General features: G+C 31.9%; 1 protein-coding gene across 1 annotated transcript; it reads right to left on the bottom strand.

Annotated features, from left to right (window-relative positions):
* Positions 1-22,413, bottom strand: LOC127730535 (uncharacterized). Its single transcript, XM_052238969.1, has 7 exons — positions 13,551-22,413; positions 12,285-12,372; positions 9,680-9,807; positions 6,582-6,666; positions 4,724-4,863; positions 3,706-3,832; positions 1-218 (listed from the first exon to the last, which is right to left on the bottom strand). The coding sequence occupies exons 1-7, from the start codon at positions 13,706-13,708 to the stop codon at positions 153-155; spliced, it is 792 nt and encodes a 263-aa protein (XP_052094929.1). The 5' UTR covers positions 13,709-22,413; the 3' UTR covers positions 1-152.
* Positions 22,414-22,713: the final 300 nt, after the last annotated feature.

The following is a 22,713-nucleotide window of genomic DNA, read 5'->3' as shown; positions in this document are numbered from 1 at the left end:
TGTGACATCATCGTTTTATTGCAACGTATCCTTCAAGTATAAAGGTGAAATTCGCAAAGTGAAACATGAAAACATTTATCAAAGCTGAAATGTACAAAATTATAAAAATAATATAATGCAGTATGTCCTTATTAATAAATGTTTTAATTCTGTCATATCGATGAATATCCAGGTGATGGCTTCCCGCGGACTTTGCCATATGTGTACTGGAATCCAGTCTGCAAATAAAAAAAAATCAAAATTACAAATCGATCCAAACTCTTCCATTTTACAAATGAATCAACCGTTAAAGTTAAAACAAAAAAGCTTATATTAAAATCATAACTCATACACGAACATGTTATCATTACACTTATTGTTGTATGTCTTATTCTAACTTTGTAGCCCACGCTTGTTTAAGAAGATTATTTGATATAGACATAGACATGCTATGGTTCATGGAAGTCGAAAATCAAAGAGTTTTAATATTGTTTCCTTAAGGTAATTAAACGACTATTATCACGGCTGTCTTTCGGTTTATCGAGAAATATGATCGGGAAAGAACAAGTAACGGTGGTCAAGCAGTACGATCAGGTTGTGTAAGATCTACATGTATGACCGGGAAAGAACAAGTAACGATGGTCAAGCAGTACGACCAGGTTGTGTAAGATCTATGATCGGATTGAGAATACAAATAATACGTTTTATATAAAGGGGTAGTAAATTCCTTTACTCTAAGCACAGTGACACAGCACTAGTAATAACAGCTTTCCATCTCAAAATAATATATCCAGATATAGTGATCCTGTAAACTGTTACAATGTAACACTTTCCAACTCGAACGTACAAACTTCAGCTCGGCGTATCTGATACAATTTAAGCCTGAACTCTCTTCGAATCGTATCATTTATTGTTTTCGTTGCCGCTAATTAGGCGTTGCGTTTCATTGAAACGTTCAAACACAACTTTAAACCAGGAATTATGTTCTACAAGCATATACTAAATATCTTCTAAGCATTTGACGGTCATTTTGAAAATGATGACCAATCATTATGGATAGTTTTTTGACAGTGCGAGGATCGATTCGGAATAGCATATAATACTTATGTCACAATTTTCGCTAAAATTTCTAGCACATAAAGATGATTCTCACAATTTGCGATTTTTTTAAAAGCTCAGATTTTACTGCAAATTGGACACATTTATCAATTTAGAATAGCATCATATACACATAATTTAATTTAATTTCGTTCAAATCCTAGAACAGAAGGAGGTTTCTTAGACATTATTTTATCATTATAAAACTATTGACACTGTGAATCAATTAATTTCACATTTTTATCTAAATACTAGTTGTTGTTTGAATCCTGGCACATAAAGAAGAAAATCATGATTTCTAAATTGTTTAGATAAAAACTTTTTATCACATTTTGCACAAATTTTCACATGCCATCACCGAAATAAATTCGAAATAGCATTTTATACCTTATTATAATTTTTCACTGAAATCTTAGCTCAATAAGATTTTTCTCAAAATAAATGAGTTTTTGAACCTGAAAGAATGAGATTTTACCAAATTCCCCCCTTTATATAAACAAAAAATCGATAAGGATCTTCAACTTATAGATAAATATACTGTTCATAAAAAGAATTGGTATTAGATGAGGCGATTTTGAGTTAAAATATGACATACAAATGTTGATGGGCGGACAGATGGACAGTAATTGGTATAGGGAACCACTCGTCGGCGTTGTCTTATAAAACCCCAGATCAAATGGCATTGAACCATCAAAATCCAAAATTTCTATTCCCAAACATTGTGAACAGGAAAAATCATGGGAGTCCAGTCTTTTGCTGTACAATAATAAACTTTCATATACTTGCAGAATGATATGGACGCTTTCAATTATTTTTGCAATAACAAATATGTGACACTGGACCTTTTCAAGTATACATGTACAAAGTCAGGAATTTGACCGATGTTTTTCATTCGTTTAATGTGTTTCAGCTTTTGATTTTGCCATTTGATCCATTTGATAAGGTACTTTCCGTTTTAAATTTTCTTGGAGTTCGGTATTTTTGTTATTTTACTTTTTACGATCCTTTTCACGATCACAAAATAGTGATTCCCAATCTTTCACGATCATAAATACATATTTTTTTGTAAATATTCCATGCAAATACCCTTCCCCCGAAACTTTCTGATTGTTTTGGAAATTATTGAGCCAATTCATACATGTATACTAAACTAAGTCCTGTATGCACGATTTTTGCTTACATTATTACGAATCCATAACCTATAATTGACTAAAAGTATTTCATTTTGTGAAAATTTGTCTGCTAATTAACTTTGTCTGCAATAAGTAATCAAAACAAAATCCTGGATTACCCCTATCTAACTATCATGTTTGTTTACCTATTCCTTTAAAACATATTCAACTTTAAAAATAAATTTGACGTATCACATGACTTACAGCAACAACAAAATAACTTTAAGAGTCATTTGAAACATTTATATAGAAAGGCATTGTTTAAAAAAAAACAGTTATTTAGTCATTCATATACATTTTTAATGTAATTGAAATGTTGGCGAGCAATCTCTTCTTTTGAAATTTTGTAAAAACGTTTTTATAAAATTCTGATATTCTCAGATACTGATCATAATGTTTAAACCAACAGGCACTTTTGTTAGGTCTTTCCACTTTTCTGTGGAAAGACCTATTGTATTTGTTCTGATTATTATTTTTTTCTTCCGCCAAATTTTGTTATCACGTAACATTTTTGTTTCGCAATATGTTGCTAAGATATTTCTTATATAGTATAATACAGTTTATTCGCTTTTTATTTTCACCCATTCTAAGCCGAACAATTTTCTTTGTAAGAGTTATCTCCCTATTCACTGTTTATCAAGTGTGTGCATCTCCTTCGTAACAAAAAAAGATATCGACAATTTTTTTTTCTAAATTGTTCGTTACATCCTCAGAAATTTTTGGCTGATTTGGATCGAAGCGATTCTATGAAATTTTAAAGGAGTTATTTACTTTTACCAAGTAAATTTTTCGGTATGTTTTTTTTAACTCATAAACCGTATTTTTGCACTTTCTTCATGGAAAAGTACTCGGAATCCATATATTTTGTAATTTTAATACATTAACTTATCACTGAAGACTAGAAATGACTTTCGATAAACCGGAAGTGGCCAATTATCTCCTGGTTTACAAGCAAAAGTATATAGAAACTATATATTTTTGGAATCAGTGTGAAAGAAACTATTATATAAGACCGGAAGTGACATTTACTTCACCGGAAGTAGCTATTTATCTCCCTTATATCACTCAGAAGTATATAGAAACCACTTATTTATCGCATCAGTATGAAGAAACTGATGATAAGATGCCAATTTTAACTTTGAGTAAACACGAACTAGCTTCTTTTCAATAAATTTTAAAATTGCTGTGGAAAGACCTTCAATTGTTCTCAGAACAATTGGTTTTTAATTTTTTCTAAATTTGTACTTAAAATTCAATAAATTAAATTATCTAGTGACATTGCATGCATATTCTCGATAAGATTTCCTTCACGATCCGATACCAGATTTTACACGATAGGAGATCGCAATACTTTACCACCGTTATTTATTCTTTCACGGTCACTATACCATTTACTACTAATAATAATAATTGGATTGGTACATGAATTGTGTACAAATGTACGTATATACAATACCTTGATATTAGCAGGAACACCTGTCCAGAATGTTTTATTAGGCATTAAATCCGCTCCTGATGCATGCATTCTGAATTTCATAAACAAAACTCCTCCGATCAAGTAAACAACACCAACACAAAGGACTCTAGACAAATAGAGATAAACATCATTAACAATTATTTTCTACGAGAGGGAGAGAGTATGATGTATTGATTCGTTACACAAAATCTCTTCCCATTCAGGACAAAACCAAAGACAAAGGAACAGAGTTATTAACATTCTTTTAAATCGCAAAGTCACAATGAGACATGTAGCGTACGCTCACACCTCACTGAAAGTTCAAGATGACCGTTAGCAACAAAATGCAGTTGTGATAAAGTTAACAGAACAACAAATTCTTATACGCCCGTCGAAGACGGGGGCGTATTATGTTATACCAATGTCCGTCCTTACGCATTTCTTACGATACCTCAAATTCGCTTTAACCAATTCTTTTTATAAATCGCGCATTCTCTAGTATTCTTGAATTGATTTCCCCCAAACTTTACATTATTGTTGGGATTGATGAAAAGAAGCTCTCTTGATTCTTTTTTATTTTCCAGTTTATCGTTCCAGAGTTACGGAACTTTAACTGTGACATTCAAGACAATTTTTCACAAATAGCCCACCAACACCAGTGCATGTATTTCTGGATTGATTTCTCCGAGCTTTTCATTATTGTTGGACTTAATGAAAGGAAGCTAACATTCAATTTATTATATTTTCCGGTTTGTCGCTCAAGAGTTAAGGGACTTTAATCGTCAGATTTTTATAATTTTTCACACATTGTACCATAACATGAGTTTGCTTTGATTGATTCAAAGGAAACTTGATTTAATTGTTTGAACTGGTGAACATATGAGTTTAAAGCCTTCGAATTATCCTATTTCATTTTTGCAACAATTTCAATATGCACAATAAGGGCGTATAATGTGCTCTTGACGTAGCTGTTTATTATGTATTAAGACACGTATTTTTAAGTGATAATTAAGCTTACACAATACAAAGAATACTGCCAATACTTAGACCATCTACTTCTCCTGGTTCACCAGGCCTCTTCGTTGGACTAGGATCCGTCGGTGGAGGACCATCTGCACATCCTCCAGGGCAACAACATTTTGATGTCAGTGTTAAGTACTGAAAGATGTTATAAAATTGATTTATTGTGGAAAAGGTAAGATACAATGGTGTAAACACATCAAAAGACAATTTAGCTTACATTATACTAAAGTTTGAAATAATAAATAAACAAACTTTAAATGTTTGAAGACAAATATTAAAGCGATTCAAATCTTGCTGAATATGAATTAAATATTTTTTAATATATTCACAAGACACACACTATAAATCTTGTAATCATGTTAAATAAAAATGTCATGGTTATTGAATTATAATTGAAATATAAATAGTACTCCCCAGGTATAGTTGACCTATATGCAAATGTATGGCTCTTCTGTAAAGGCCAATTAATTGGGTGTGAAGCTTTTTGTACACTTGGCCTTTCAAACGTTTGTTCTCATCCTGACCTGATGGATGTTTATTTCTCTAAAAATGCGCACACAAACCGGCATCATGAGTTTATAGGACTTTCTCCTGAGTCTGATTTTAAAATTGAATACGAGTTAATTCCCTTATTTGGAAGTATTCTGTCATCATGATCATAAATACTGGTTTGCTGTAGTGCAGGGAAATTGTGGGAAGCAATAGAAAATTATGTGTAGCTTTTTGGATGTTCTGATATTGACTTTGACATCCCCTGTATGTTATTTAGAGCAACACAAAATCAAATAATTTCAACTTTAGTTAGCGGTTTTTCTAAATCTACTCATTTAACTTTGAAGACTTTTTCTATGACGACAGCAAAATCCCTCGCAACATACTTTGTCCTATATTATCTAATGTAATGAATGTTCTGTATCGGAGAAGACCTCGTACATTTGTAAGTTAAAAACTAGCGTTTTAAACTTTTTTTCATTTTTATTGTTTTGACAATAAATATCTTTAAAGCAACTATTTGTAACTTAAATAAACAAACATTTTTAGCTTTATAAATCGAGTTTGGGTAGAAAACCGTTAATGATTTCTAAATTTATGAAAACCAAAAAGTATCTGTAAACCAACAGGGATTAAAACCAGATATTCGTTGACTATTCATTGCCAAGAAGCAGTTACATTTATACTGCTCATCAATGGAAATAACCTGCTTAATTTTAAGATTTTAAAGTAAATTCATGACTTCGGAAATGAGTTTCTGAAAAAGGCCTATAACATAACCTTTGAAAGATGTCGGTGTAGGGAAACTTTCAGTCCCAAAGAACACAAAGTAGCTAGAAACAATGGCACAACCCTGTGTCAGCTACTCTTTCAACAGGGTTACGATTCCGTCCCGTAACTCGCAATTGAGCAGTCATGATTTACTCCTGATAATTTAACGTGTTAATGCATTAAACGTACTGGAATTAATACACTGAAATTAACAGTATTTGTATTAAGTTCAAGATTAAATGCATTTCATTGAAGACATCAGTGAATATCTAACATATAATTTGAATCAGATAAAATTTCGAAGACTGGCATATAAGATATATAGCTCAAGAATTAAAAGAAAATATTGAAATATATGGAGTGCTACTATTTGCTTTCATAATTTAGTTACTTTTTTGTTGCTAATATTCAACTTTATCATAAATGCATAAAATGCACATATATAATATTGCAAAATAAATCAATCATAACATGTTTTAACATTTTGACTTAACTGTGATATCATAAATACATTCTATTTAAGTAACCAAATTATATTTTCATATTCATTAATCAATCTGTATCTATAACACAATCAGTAGATAACATACATATATGCTGCTCCCTTGTTCACCCAGAGGTGTCATTGTTGGAGTATTCGCGCTAGGATCACATATAAGTGTTACTTGTGACGTTCTGAAACAATAATAGAATCGGTTGAAAATATGATGGCGATAATAACGGTTTATATTATAAATGAAATTTTTATTTTCTATTTTTGTACTTCTTATTTAAACTTAACTGTTATTTGTGAAATGAGGATCGTGCAGTACATGATTTAATTTGAAATAACTATTGACAGTTCCTTGAAATTGTGTTGATCATGTCTGCATGCATTTCTTCTGACATCCTTTACGTTTAGAATAAATCTACTTAGTCAAATATTACGGATTCATTTTTATTCGTTGGTACAGATTTTCGTGGATTGAGGAAAATGTTTTTTTCTTATAGATACTGGATTTCGTGGTTTTGACAAATTTGCATACAACCCTTTATGAAATTCTAATTTTGTTGAATAATAAAATTCGTTCTTTACCTATACACATGTTATCAACAAAAAATAAGACACACACGAATATCAATGAATCTGTAGTAGTGGTTCTTTTCATTTGTATACGAAGAAGCATTTAAATTATGATTAAAAAAACGGAAAGGTGCCCTCAACGGTGTCAGAAATGCAATGTTGGCTCAACAGTGACATAAATGTAATGTTTGAAAAGCGAAAATTGATATTTGACATATTTGACACGTATTACTGTAAAATATGTATAATGTAAGTCACTATGTGATCCGTGTAAACTCACCGAACCTTTAAACAAACTTATTAGTAAGGGTTATCGTACCAATGTTGTAATTAGATCTCTGAATATAGTTTACATTGGCACTAATATCGATTTTGTCATTAGCAAATTAAAACATAACTAAATTTGTATTTTCTTTTCAAACGGGATGTATAGAGACACACACACGTTCATTTTGATCTATAAAGAAGTCACTCCTAACTATCCTACTACCTGTCGATACATTTATTTTTGGCATTGCACAAGTCATGTCTTCTTTGACTGTTCATGACGTTAAAATATTAAATCCCTGGGATGTGTTTTAGTTGATTTCAGTCTCTGATGCATGATTTTTTATTATTAATTGTTTTGGCTTTTAACTAGCTGTCAGTAACTGCGAGTACTCTCAAATCGTACTTTCTTGTTAATTTGACCTGTTGATACTATTTGTAATGCTTTTTTGTTATTTAATGTTAACATGGATCTTGTCTATATACCAGCTTTGATTATTTGGAATTACTACAAATTTTCACTTCTTCGTACTATGAACATCAAAATTATTTCATTTCTCCTTAAAGACTGTTCTTGTTTTATCTAGCACTAATTGTATAGTTTTATTGTTGATATTCACCCCATAGTACCAAGTGTTAGATTAGTTTTATTGATATTAAAGAAATTTATTGGTATTCCTTAACGGAAGATTTTATACACACAGAAGAAGAAGTATACTTAACAACAAAATTATTTTCATTTAGCTGTGTATAATAAGACGCAGGTTTTTTCAAAAGTGATGATTTTCTAAAACTTGTTTAACATTTCAAAGTGGTATCATACTTTAACTTTGTTTAAACCTGTTTATTTACTTTTGACCTTAATTATATATCCCTTATAATTTTTATTAACTATGTATTTGCATTCAGGTATCACAGATCAAATTTATTCGTTCATTGTGTGTTAATTTACGTTTTTTGATTGAGTTAAGCCTTCCAATTGATATTTTATAGTGTGTCTTTCTATGTTGTGATGTTATACTATTGTTTCAGAAAAGGGAGAAGGTTTGGTACCATTAAAACGTTTAATCCCGCTGCAAATGTTTGCACCTGTCCTAAGTCAGGAATCTGATGTACAGTAGTTGTCGTCTGTTTATGTAGTTCATACGTGTTTCTCGTTTCTCGTTTTTATATAGATAAGACCGTTGGTTTTCCCGTTTGAATGGTTTTACACTAGTAATTTTTGGGGCCCTTTATAGCTTGCTGTTCGGTGTGAGCCAATGCTCCGTGTTGAAGGCCGTACCTTGACCTATAATGGTTTAGTTTTATAAATTGTTACTTGGATGGAGAGTTGTCTCATTGGCACTCATACCACATCTTCATATATCTATATAATGTAAGTAACTATATAAGAGAGATTTGTTTTTATCTGTTTGATAATTCCTGAAAAGACAATATTAAAAAATGCTTCTCTGAGTTGTTTCATATTATTATCACGGTAATGTTTGCACTTAAATTTATTTAGTAGATGAATAAAATCCTGCACAAGCGCGGTTATAAAGAACACTTTATTATAGAATTTATGTTTCTAAATACAAAGTACATATGCATCATCATATGTTGTAATGGAGAGGGTGGTGGTTGTTAAATTTAAAGCGCATACGCCATTGGTTGGTGTATTCACAATGATGCAAACTTTTAGCATACATCAACTAGTTTTTCGAATTTTGGTTGATGGAGGTAGGGTCTACGGAAGTTATGTAAACAACCATTACATTTCCCCACTTAAATTTTGTCACAGCATTATGTAGGACTGAAACTTTTCATTGGTGAATCTCGCAAAACGGTCATTAAAGTTTACCCAGTACTCAGTATGTGCCGTCTTAAAGTTGGTATATGGACTATACACTTTTTGTATTGTCTGTTACACACATGTACTTTTACAAATGGTCTAGATAGGCAAATGCTGTGGTTATTACGCAGCCACGTAAACTGGTATAACCCCACCACAGTTTATGTTTTTACTTAGTGAATCTATCTGGCCCATACATGAAAAACAAAGGATATGGGGGTATCCATCCAAGACACAGAATCAGTACATGCACTACGTTTATTTTGTATTGATCGATTGTTGTTGGTTTGTGTGGTTTGTGTGGTCAGTTGTATTTCTAATATTTTTTGGTAATATATGTGATGTGTTACACGAACATGCGTAAGAAAAAGATCACATAACTTGTAACTTAACCATGAGGAAAACGTAAGTATTTTTTCATTATCAGACATTGTTGTTCTTATACCTTCTTTCCCATGTATTAAATCAGAAATGTGTAATGTCGTATAATATTAAGCTGATGACATTGTTATGAATATTACAGCTACCTTGTCGTGCCAGCGCTATCTGTTGAGGAATACGTCACACGGTTATTGATGCCATCGTTTGAAAACACAGCGGAAGTAGCGTCTCCAGCTGGATAAGATGTGGATCTGTCTACTGGAACTTGACAAACCTTCAAAATAACTTTCATAAAAAATTGTACAATGCAAAATTTCTTAAATGACGGTGCAATATCTCGAGGGAAATCGTTTGCAATACGATTGAATAACCTAAAAAGGATTAAATAAATTTCAACTTGCACATTCAAGATTTTTACTTTCGTCTTTGATGTGACCATTCTCGATTATAATTTGTCAAAATTATGATCAAAATCCTGTGATCTGTGGCTGGTAATTCAAATAGATTGTGAAAATATTTATTCAATCACGGCACCAAGCAGATATAGTTTAGGAAGCGTCTCGATTCAGCTGTTTTCAGTCAAATTCGTCCCGATTATCCCGTTTTCAATCCGATTCTGATCCGATTTGTATCTTTGCATGTTAAAAGTCGACCGAATGTGTCCCGTCAGCGTCCCTATTCTCCTAAATGTGATCCAACAGAGAACGTAAGACATTCGGCAAGATCTATACGCAATCTGGACAACATCGGCAAAAAACGGCAATGACAAATTTATCCGGATCATGCATGTTCCACAGGACACCGTTCAATTAACATACGACATTGTTACGATTTTGATCCGATACAGCAGAATCTGTCACGATATAGTCACGATTGCAATTCGACTAGAGAAAATCAACTGAGTTTCCCGAATGTTACGGGACGCATCTAACAGTCGGGAGTGGTTGACCGACCTCACCGGACCATTCCCGATCCGTAGATCTCTGTTACGAACGTTTACGACTGCGTTCAGACAATAATAGGACACTTTCAGCTGGAAATCTAGTGAACGAGAACAATAGAAAATTATTCTTTCTATGAATAAGTCGAGAAAATCAATAATAAAACAATGGTGGTGAGGATACTGATCAAAAGTTATTTCTAAGCAACAATTGTACATTTTAAAGAAATTATTTGTTAAACTGTGTTATTAGAAATATACATGCAAAAACACGGTGTTTTATGTTCAGTATTTATCGAGATAACTGCATTAGAAGGTTGTTAAACTGAAATCTAAAAAAATGTTAATCTTGGCTGCATATTGATAAAATAATTTTGAAAAAATCATGTACACACATTTTAAGCAATCATTACTATATCTACAAATGAGTCAAATAGTTGAAATAGTTAATTGACTCCTTATACAATTAGATGTTATTGCCATTGAATGATAAATATTCCACATTTTATTATTTTGAAAACTATTCGATATAGACAGAAACTGTAGCGAGCAAAAATGATCAGAAATACAAATAGGTCACATGACCGAGATCATCAAATTAACTCCTTATAGAATTACTGACTAATGAGTGACCTTGAATAATTATTTTTACCATTTTTACCGTTTTTGACTATTATCTCATTATCTTAAAAAATACAATCCTTTACAAGTTTCATATGGTCAAGTTTTGATCTTATCACATCTTTTGGTTAGTAAACTTAAGTGTAACCTCTGTACAATTTTTCTGAATGGTCATTTAGGGGGATCAAATAGGTACAAGTGACGTTTCCGTCTGTCAAATCATTTTAATGTTGATTAACCAGGAGAAAGTTTAAGGCCAATTTGGCAACTGTCGCGATTAAAACATGGTAAAATTTTGATGTGACACTTGTTCCTGAAAAAACAAAACCTTCTCTCGAAATGACGAAGAAACCAAACATCACACATCGTAAATATGACCTTTCCTAGATTTAGATATTTCAGTTTTACACGGGAAACTTTACATAAAAGTTTACGACAAAAGGGACGATTTTTCGTTCCCTATTGTTATTTTCCTATTTTGGACGGTGATGTTCCTTTGGCACCATCTTACGGTGTTTATATATCACAACTTGTTCGCTATGGCCGTGTCTGTTGTGACATTTTGAATTCCAATGAACGTAATCTATATTTTACTGGTAAATTATTAAGTCAGGGCACATATGACTTAAAACCTTTACTAAATTCTTCCATAGATTCAAAGATTTGGTTTGACAGTTTAGCTGTACCTGTAGAAAACGTATTTCAAACGGGATAGTACATCCTAATTCTTACGGAAATGTGGTTTACCTAGCCCGGAAATTAAGATACGATCCGGGTAAACTTATCGATCCTTTAAATAAACTTATTTTAACAGGTTACCAATTCAACACTGTATTTTGATCTTTGAATATTGTTTGTATTGGTATAAATATTGATTTTGTTATCAGTAAATTAAAATCAAACTAAATATCATTTTTATATACATATGCACATTCAAGGCTCTACAATTTGTCGATACCTTTAAAAAAAAACTAAAATAATAATAATTATAATAATAATAAAGATAGTAATAATAATCTTTAAAACAAAATCGTTAACCTTTAACAATAATAAACTGGGTTAAGGGTAATCTACTTTAACTTTCGGAATAAATTGATTGGATGTCTTGGAGCAAATCGAAAATATGCTTAACTGGCATCCAGTCAGTGACGGCCTACCTACATATGTCTTGGCATATTAAGTATACTTACTGCCTGATCAACACATGCAACTTCTGTGAACGGGTAACATGGATTGTATGAATACATGTAACCATCTGGTGCTTGTAAATCTGGAAACCTATGTGTAAAAGAACCCAATCTTTTTCATTTTTTTTAATGTATAAGTCTCTTTTTCACATGATTACAATATCTTCTAAATTAATTTGTTGTGCTGACATTATCTTGAAGTATAGTGTTTTCTCTTGTTGTTATAAAGGTTTACTAGTCAATATTGCATATGAATAAAAAGACATACATGCATGAGTGGGAAAACAAATTAAAACGGTTTAAAATTTAAAAAAAGGAACACAATATATACACAGATTCATAAACAAAGTTCGAATGTCCCTGAACAAAAAAGTCTTGTAACATTTTATGATGATTGATTGTTAGTGTTTAAATATAGATTCTACCACTGCATCGAGTGTGATACTATATTTATCCACTCGAGACAGTTAAATTTTCAAATTTAAAACTATATTTATCCACTCGAGACAGTTAAATTTTCAAATTTAAAACGCGAGGCTTGCCGAGCGTTATAAATATTTAAAATTTAACTGTCGAAAGTGGATAAATATCGTATTACACGAGATTTGGTGGTGGAATCTGTTTCTCTAATGATTTTCAAACAATATGCAGCCAAACTTATTCCGTCTTTTCGAATGATCTGTAAAAAGATGTGTTCTTTCTATGTGACGTCATCAGGCATGGTGGCCTTTTTTCATGCCGTCACAATAGGAAATTCAGTGGAAAGCAAGTAAATTCGACGTCATAATCGGATTTTAACCAATGAAGAACTAAGATCAAACGAACTACACGTTGATTAAATTTTTTTATACAATGGGTGCAGAAAGGGATAAATTGACGAAGAATTAGAGAACACTTTTTTCAGCACTATTGGCTAAATCGTGGCGGTTATAAATTATTGGTGTAGGAAGCCGAATTGCCTGGAGAGAACAACAGACCTTCGACAGGAAATAAAGGTAATCCTAGTTAATTCAGATTGCAGTCAAACGCATTCGCCACGTTCGGGGTTCGAACTCTCACAACCTCAGTGTTAACGGGCTATTGATACAATAGATAAGCTACTTTTCTTGAATTTACTACTCAACAATGTAACATTGTACATTGAAAATATAAAGTGAGACATATTATCTTAACTGTGGAGTCTGTTAAACAAACAAAATATTTAAGAATACAATATAACTTTTTAACACTAATTTAAATATAAAAATGCTATATGCAGAAAGGACTTACATCGCATTTCCATCGGTTTTTCCTAAAGAACTGAGATCTATAACTTGATTGTCAGGAGTCACACATGAACACTGATCTCTGCCTGAACACGCGGGATCTTGTCCAAATATTACACATACGTAACACAGTATTAAATAAAAAACACACGTATACTCCATAATTTGAAAACTGTATTTAAAGGAAGAGTGTTTTAGAACACCCCTTCCTTGCACTATGTGTAAATAAAATATTATCAATATTGATCACATGTTGTTATTTGCATTGTAATAGTGATAAATATGATAAATACATATGATAATTTATTATATATTTCATTAAATTTCCTATTGCATCTATTTTAAATTTTAAATTTAACTACTAAATAGTTGATAAATATCTTACAGGAACACCAGCCTTTTTTAGGGGGGGACATGAGACTGCCTCCAGTGAATAGATACACAAAAGCGGTATGTTCATCCTGTGACAGTGGTAATTTCCATAAATTTCTGGTGACAAATTATAGTTACTCTTCCGTTCATTATTTCCTTTAAATTTATCGTTCAGGCATTTCCTCTGTTTTCATTCATTTCAGTCTTTTTAATCAATTGCTATTCTATATTTCATGTAGTTTTGTATTTTTTGTTTTGTTTCTAGATAATTATGTTTCATTACAAGTATAAGGTAATCAAATAAGATAGATATGAATCCGACGAGCTAAATGTTCGGACGTCGAATTTAGATATACGGAAACCCAGTGAACACAATTTTTATTGTGGACTTCGCCGTGTACTCAATTAAATGCATGATTGATATTTTTTCACATTAATGCTGATATATTTGAATTAAATTAAATGCGATTTGGTGTTTAATTGACTAAGACTATGAGTTATTACCCCCATCTGTCATATACAAGGGTCGTCCAATATCACTTTTCTGAAATTTAAACGCCAATCTTGGCACATTTTTGGACTTTAATGCATTACTATGAACATTCTACACTATATCAAACAGACCTGAAGTAATGAATAACAAGGGGGATGAGAAACTATTACAAAGCCTTATTACTTTTTTTGAGTATATATGTATGTGTTCAGTTTCAATATAATGTCTCGCATTTAGTCGGCCGGTATGTTTTCCTATAATCATATTTTCCTTTGTCAATAATCAATTAGGTGGAATGTTGATAAATGAAATAAATTGTGGAATATGCCAACGACACAACAAAATCAATGATATTAAACAAATGATTAAATTTTGGATGTAACGCGTCTTCTGATTGGCTGACGTTGTTTTGTTTATCAGCTCATAGACATAATTTTGTCATGTGATCGTGACGTCATCAACGTTTTTTCATGGTTTACTCTGGTTTAAAATGAAATTTAGAATTAAATTATAAGAAATGACTGTTATATTTTTTCTGTCTATTCGAAATAACATAAAAAATGTGGACACACTTAAAAATAACCCGCTACGCGGGTTATTCAGTGTGCACTACATTTTTGATGTTATTTCTTCATAGACAGAAAAATTATTACAGTCATTCCTTAATTCAACAAATGACATGTAGAGGATAACACACAGTCTTCAACAATAGACATGTAGAGGATAACATACAGTCTTCAACTATAGACATGTAGAGGATAACATACAGTCTTCAACAATAGACATGTAGAGGATAACATACAGTCTTCAACAATAGACATGTAGAGGATAACATACAGTCTTCAACAATAGACATGACTGTTTATACACATTGTATGCTCTAAATCGTCACGAGTCTAAACAAAGAAATGAATAAGTTAAACAGAAAATATCAAAGACGTGCCATCTATACCTGATTCTCTAATTATTATGTTAAAACATGTCATAAGACAACTACCGACAAGGGTCCTGACTTGAGATAAACACATGGATAAGTGAGGGGTTAAATAATTTTTTGTTAAAGCTTTAATGATGAATGCTGGGCATACACCATCTTTTAGGCTATAAACAATATCGTTACCAAATGTGATGTGATAATGTACTATGGTGTGAGAAAGAACCTTATTAAGGTTGCAGCAGCATTTGTAGGTTGAAATCTTGGGGAAGGGCACTTCAATCCTTTTGTGGTAGTGGTGAGCAGCTGAGACATCCAGTTTCCCACCCTTTTCCTATATTTTAAATAAAGCAATTCATATCCTATGATATATTTCTTAACATAACATATACATTAAGCTATAATGATTAAGCTATTTCAGTGAGAGATAAATAGATGTGATAAATATCTGATGCATTTACGATTGTGGTTTTAATCGCATATGTGAACTACTTATGATTCAAACAGCAACCTTGTCATTCATTTATTTATTTTAATTTTTCGACCTTATCATTTTTCTTGAAGCTTGAAATAGTGACCTATTCTACCGGCTCATCCCCACCATTAATTACATAGTAAGTGCCCCCAAGTTTGAAATTTGGGTAAACTATTGGTTTTCGGATGTTATCTTTTGAACCATGCGACTAACTTTCACAAACTTGGACTGATAAAGCCCCATTGAATGAGAAACCGTATTGATTTCGGATCAATAGGTCAAAGGTCAAGGTCACAGCAGCTTTTGATAGGCTGAAATTTTAATTTCCGGGTTAAATATAACCATATGTCCAACATTCACTAAACTTAGTTTGGTAATGACCTTTTATAAAGAGACCCCATGCAGATTTTTGGGTCACTAGGTCACAGTTCAATGCCATTTCACATATTTTACATTCTTTAACACAAAAACAAGTTGCTTTTTAAAAAAAAAAGACAATACGTGAACCTTAGAACTTTTTTATTCTAATTATTAATTCAACTGAATAAGAAATTATATATCAGTGTTATCTTGGCCATGTGTGTGAGGGATAATATTTTCTTTTTATTGTACATGTAAATCATTACAATTTTGGCATGTTGAGAGAAGTGTTAGATATAAAGCAAGGAGTGAAAAAAAAGATTCCCAGACGTATAATTTCTTAAAGAATAATAATAATTCAAAACATGGAGGACACATGTACCTTCTTCCAAAAATTCATAAAATTAATCTAGAAATAAGTAATGAGGCATTGCAAACTGGTCAGCTAGCAGGACACATTAATGTTCGTTACCGACCAATCATCAATAAGTGTAACTCTCCCGCGAGAGATACTTACTTGATCTAATTATAAATATAAAAAAGAAGATGTGGTATGATTGCCAATGAGACAACTCTCCACAAGAGACCAAATGACACAGAAATTAACAACTATAGGTCACCGTATGGCCTTCAACAATGAGCAAAGTCCGTACCGCATAGTCAGCTATAAAAGGCCCCGAAATGACAAATGTAAAACAATTCAAACGAGAAAAATTAACGGCCTAACTTATGTACAAAAAATGAACGAAAAACAAATATGTAACACATCAACAAACGACAACCACTGAATTACAGGCTCCTGACTTGGGACAGGCACAGAATGTGGCGGGGTTAAACATGTTAGCGGGATCCCAACCCTCCCCTAACCTGGGACAGTGGTGTAACAGTACAACATAAGAACGAACTATAAAAATCAGTTGAAAAAGGCTTAACTCATCAGATGGATACAAACAGAAATACTACACAGAGTGGACGTGGCCGGGTACTTGTATATCCCAACAACAAATAGACACTAAGTACAGATCTGAGAGTACTCGCAGTTACTGACAGCTTGTTCAAAGCCACTAACAACTAATTAAAAAAATCATGCATCTAAGACTAAATTATCAATTAGTACACATCCAACATCCAATTATTCAAGAGGCATAACTTTTACATTCAAGATACAAAAAAATCTCATTAATAAAATAGAGTCACACGAGGTAAAAAAGTATGCATTCTTATTGCCTATGATGTACGTCAATGTACACAAATATGATGATTGATAATTTAGAAAAAAATGTTACCAATGCAATAGAATTTATTGACACACATGAGAATATACTTTAAAGATTCTCAACAAAATAGATTTAACTGCATTTGTTAAATTAATTCTTAGAAACAATGAATTTGAGTTTAATGGACTGTTATACAAACAAATAATAGGAGCGCCCATTGTCACCAACATGTACAGATCTGCATCTGTCTGCCCTATTCATTAAAATCTTAGATAAGTTCCAATGGAGAGAAAACATCAAATTACACTGTCAATAGGGATGACGGTTTTATGGTCTTCACAGGCAAATTAGAGCAAGTTGAAGATTTCTTTAACCTTGCAAACGAAATTGACCATCTACTTAAGTTCTAATATGAGGTGTCGACATCTAGTATGGTCTATTAAGAGGGTGGTAAAGTGTTATTTTCGTGCAACGTTTTCGGCCTTTTTACTTCACGTGTTTCCGTGTTTCGACGTTTTATTTCTCGTTTTCTCGTGTTTGGTTCGATTTGCGTGCTTCGTGTTTTCCCTTAATTATTTTGCGTGTTTCGTGTCGGTACTCTGATTTTCTCGTGCTTGTCCCGCATTTGATTAAAAAGTAAACAGGGACTAATTCAAAGTCAGTCCAAATATTGTTTTAAATTATAAACTAATTACTGGTCCCAAGATATTTATTAATAGCCTATTGTATTACCATGATAAATCGGATGCAACTAACGGACGCTAAAAGGTGACCACATGCAGGATCGCCATGTCCATTTATAATGACTGCATGATTTTCAAGAACGGCTGAGTAATAACTTTTGGTACTTTTTTCCTTAATATTTACGATTTTATTCCTTGGCTTCGTTTTTCCAGAGTGGTTTTTTTCCGTGCAACGTTTTTGTGGTTTGTTATTTCACGTGTTTCCGTGTTCCGACCCTCCCTTTTACCACCCTCTATTTAGATACCGTAGTGTACAAAAGTGAACGATTCCATAATAATGAAATTCTTGATGTTAAGTCACATATATTAAAAACACAGAAACGTATCAATATTTACCAATCACTAGTGCACATCCAAAACACACATAAATTTAAGAGCATTACAGTGTGTGAATAACATAAGAAATTTCTACTTCTACCACTAAGTGACCACCGTCATTTAGGTGACTATCCTGTCACTCTTTGGTGTGCGCTTGCATATTTAACAAGTCCAAAAATAATTTTAACAGAAAGGAAATAATTTGTGCTATGCATAACATTTATACATGGTGCAAATAAAAACATGGGACTTGAAATTTAATGTGCATGCAGTAGTCTCTTGAACGAGTCAAGACTTTCTGCAGCGGTCACTGAAATAATAGTGACATCAATGAATTAAATAAACATTTAATTAACTTACAAGATAACTGAATTGATAGAGAATACTGTAAAAAGGAAACAGTAAAAGTTGTTAAAATGTATATTAACGAACAGTCTTTATTTTACTTGTTTTATTTTCATTTGAAACAGATTTTTTTTTATCTGATTTGTCAAAATGACAAGTGTGCATAATGATTTTATTGTTACAAATCAAAGCCCAAAGCCCACTTTAACTCATTATGTAGAAACCACAGCACTATTTTAAAATACCTCTCTGTGAATATCTATACACAGATGTTTGATACCATAGGTCGTTATAATTAAATCTTGGCCATTTAACTTTCACTTGTTTATCAAAGGGTACAACTGTCAACTTTGCTCAAGTCAGTAAACCCTTGCAATGCATAAAATGTAGCTTTACAATAAATATACATGTTTGAAAAGGATCTATAGATTGTTTATTATCATATATCAGATAAGTGAATTAGCGATCTGTGAAAATTCTTTATTGCCATGTTTTAAATATCTTAGATACACCGTATGGAGGTGCTCTTAATTGCAGGAAGCTAATACAGATAAGATGAATAAGTGTTCCGAATGAACAATAATTTAGCTCCCGAATATTCTTCCATAGACTATATTTCTAACTAATAAATATGCGTGAACCCTCAGGGGTTCACGCAAAAAAATCAGTACCAACACCCCAACAATTAGAAATTACTCTAAAATCTGTTTCTTCTACTACAATCCATAAAGATTATAACTGGGATTATGCACTCACTGTGCTTCTTGATTTTTTTTTGAATGTCTTGTAACGGTTTATCAAATGATGCGTAAAAGACCATACAATACAAACAAGTACCTTAAAAAAGAAATTACGGTATACTAGAAAATAAATATTTTTGATGGAACACATGATAAGAAAGATTATTACATCAGGAACCCGTGTAACTGAAAGGATCTAAAAAAATTCTTGTGGAAGACATCAGGTAAAGGAATACATGATCTACAAAACTGTCTATATGACAGAAAACTATAGATGACCCAGTAAGGAGTTATTGTCCTTAAATGACGATTTTTGACAATTTTAGCGTCTTTGCCAATGATCTCGAAAACTATTATAGATAGGTAGAAACTGTAAACAGCAAAGATAATTAGAAATGCACGTACAAGATCTACAACAACAAAAATACGAATAATTTGAGGAGTCCTTAAGGAGTTATAGCCTTCAACGACGATTTTTGACAAATGTTTGTGTCCGCCGTATACTTTTCAAAGAGTTTCTTCTCTGAAACTAAATAACCAACTGCCAAAAAAACTTGCGATGAATGATTCCTATGTATCTAGTACAAAATTGTGTTATTTTAACTGTTTGATATCTTGAAAACCATAACAGAAAGAGAAAATCTGACAGGGACAAAAATGCTCACAATGTCAGAATCTACTGTATCTGCCTCCTTTCTTGTTGCATTGCATTGTATCCAATTTATTTTTGTCAAAAAATACCAATTGAGCGTTTCATGCTCCTTGGAACCTCTTATTTGTTTATGTTGACGTCTAATCGGAGGAATGTTAATTTAAAAAACGGTTTAACCCATTAAAATATTTTGTCGTTTTAAAATGAAACAGAAAACAAATATTTTTATTTTTGTTGTTGTCTTTATTTGAATTAGATTTTACAAAACTATTTTACAGAAGTTCAGTGTCAGTGTTAATTTGCATTTATAACTTATAGCTAGTGTGATAATTTTATTCTTGCGTGGAAGTTGCATTTGTAATTCGTTTGGAATCCAGTGGAAGATGTCGGAAAACCTTTCCGAACGTCGGAGAGCGATTTATCGCAAATTATGAGGCAACTATGGAGGAAATAACTTTCCGCAACATTTAGAGATTTCTTTAATATAAGCATGTTTGATAACACATACTTATTTGTGTATTTATTTCAAAATGCAGTGTGAAACCAAGTCATATGATAGAGAAATAAATGGCAATGCAGAAAATTGTAAAACTGCAAAATAAAGATCTGCAACTTTAATAATACTGCTGAGTAAACATACATGTTCAATCGATTTTTTTCAAAATGCACATATGTCAGAGCTTAAATGAAACAAACTTAAATATTTCATTGTCGATAATAGCATATATCAACAAGTTTTAATTTGTCAGAAAATATTTGCTTTTTTGCTGAACTTCTTAATTTTTAGTCTATTTTTTTCTCATGAATACTAGCACCGTAACCTAGTATATTAAGCGGACAGAAGTGGCAGAACGGGGGTAAAATAATATTCCTCGTCTTTCCGTTGAGGTGTAATAAAAGACAAAGAATTGAACAATACAAATAAATTTCGTAGCTGTTGTACACATGTTAATCATAAGGTCCGGGGACACAGTTATATCGTCCTGACAAATAGAGTCCATGGTGTGGACATTGTATAACTTGCAATTTTTTTTATATACCTTCCAAATTTGTTTCTTTATATTTTATGCAAAAATAGTAAATAGGTGGATGAAATTACATGTAAAAAAAAATTGGGGCATGAATTTTAAGGTAAAGTAGTGATTTGGTCCAGTTTGAAAAGGTCAAAAATTAGTATGTCTGAAGCTGTCAAACTAAATTACATACTCACTGAGCATAAAATTGTCCATATTTTGAGTTAGAGCCGATAGGCTTCTCTATAATTTTGATGTAACTTGTCTCAAAAGTAGTACACTACACTGTAAAACTCTTTTTAGGATAGAGCAGGTGCGATTTTTTTACTTTGCGTTTCTTGTCTAAAAGTAATGCACTACGAAATAACTGTGTTCTCGGGCCGTAACAGTAATCAGTAACAGTGCATTCAATAAGGTTGATGTTTTCTTTTTATCTTTGAATTGTTAAATACTTTTTCGCTTTTTAACAAATTTAGTAAACACCATATATCAATTTAAGACTTTTAAAACTTTCAGTTTTCTAGATAAAGGAACAGAGGACAGACAGACTATTTCACGTATGCGTGGTTATCAGAGTCAAAAGGTCAATTACTACAACAAGACTACGCAGTTATATAATAAATTTTTATCAATCTAAGGACACATGTATACATGTCTTAATCAAGTACACTATACAATTAAAGATAAAATACACACTTCGACAATGTAGGCAACACTCTTATATTCAAACCTAATTCATTGGTCATTTTTCTTATGAACATTATTTCGTATTGTTATTGGATTTGTTCAACAAAAAGATGAATATAAAGTTTTCTTCGTCTAACATTTTGAATTCTGATTTAACAATTAATTTTAATTTTAACTACGTAAATACTTATACCATTTATACTCTCTACTACACTTATGTATTTGTTTGAATTGTAAAAGAGAAAGACTGTGTTTACCCGATCAGTCCTTTCTCTGAAGATAATGTCAACCCGACATGTACCCAATGTTTTAAATCTTTAAATATACATTTATCTTTTACCAGTACATTGTACGGTTGCTGTTAAAAGGAAATCTCCAACTCTGTTTCAATGACGCCATATCAACATATTAATATTTCTTATTTAGTCAGAAAGGAGTGATACGATAATAGTCAGATAAAAAATTGAGTATTCCCAAAATTATGAGACTTTTGCATAAATATTACATATGCATGCGCAAATTTTAAACCGAAAAAAAATCATAGATTTTGAATACCAACGAGATTTTGAGGTCAAAAGATAGCATTTATTTTATTTTTTCTCAACAACAAAAATACGGAAATATTGAATTCATCAAGGTACCAAAAAAATATTTACATGAGCGGTGGTATTCATTTAGAAAAAAACCCATAAAATTGAATTCTTTATTAGGTACTTGCATGAGCTCCATGTATATATTTTTTTGTATTATCATCTTTTAGATAGACATAAATAAACATCTTGAATTAAAAGCGCAAATTTCACTGAAAATTTAAGCCG

This window comes from Mytilus californianus, unplaced genomic scaffold (assembly GCF_021869535.1).
Source record: "Mytilus californianus isolate M0D057914Y unplaced genomic scaffold, xbMytCali1.0.p SCAF_2, whole genome shotgun sequence".
NCBI lineage: Eukaryota > Metazoa > Mollusca > Bivalvia > Mytilida > Mytilidae > Mytilus > Mytilus californianus.
Note: the sequence above shows the minus strand (reverse complement) of the source record. Positions and strands in the feature narration are given on the sequence as shown.

What these genes read in the sequence shown, in the direction of transcription:
- LOC127730535 (XM_052238969.1), bottom strand. Translation starts at nt 13,708, where the DNA reads ATGGAGTATACGTGTGTTTTTTATTTAATACTGTGTTACGTATGTGTA. An exon ending in GATAGCGCTGGCACGACAAG is followed by an intron (nt 6,667 to 9,679) that starts GTAGCTGTAATA and finishes TTATTGTTTCAG; the next exon opens with AACGTCACAAGTAACACTTA. An exon ending in AACAAGGGAGCAGCATATAT is followed by an intron (nt 4,864 to 6,581) that starts GTATGTTATCTA and finishes AACATCTTTCAG; the next exon opens with TACTTAACACTGACATCAAA.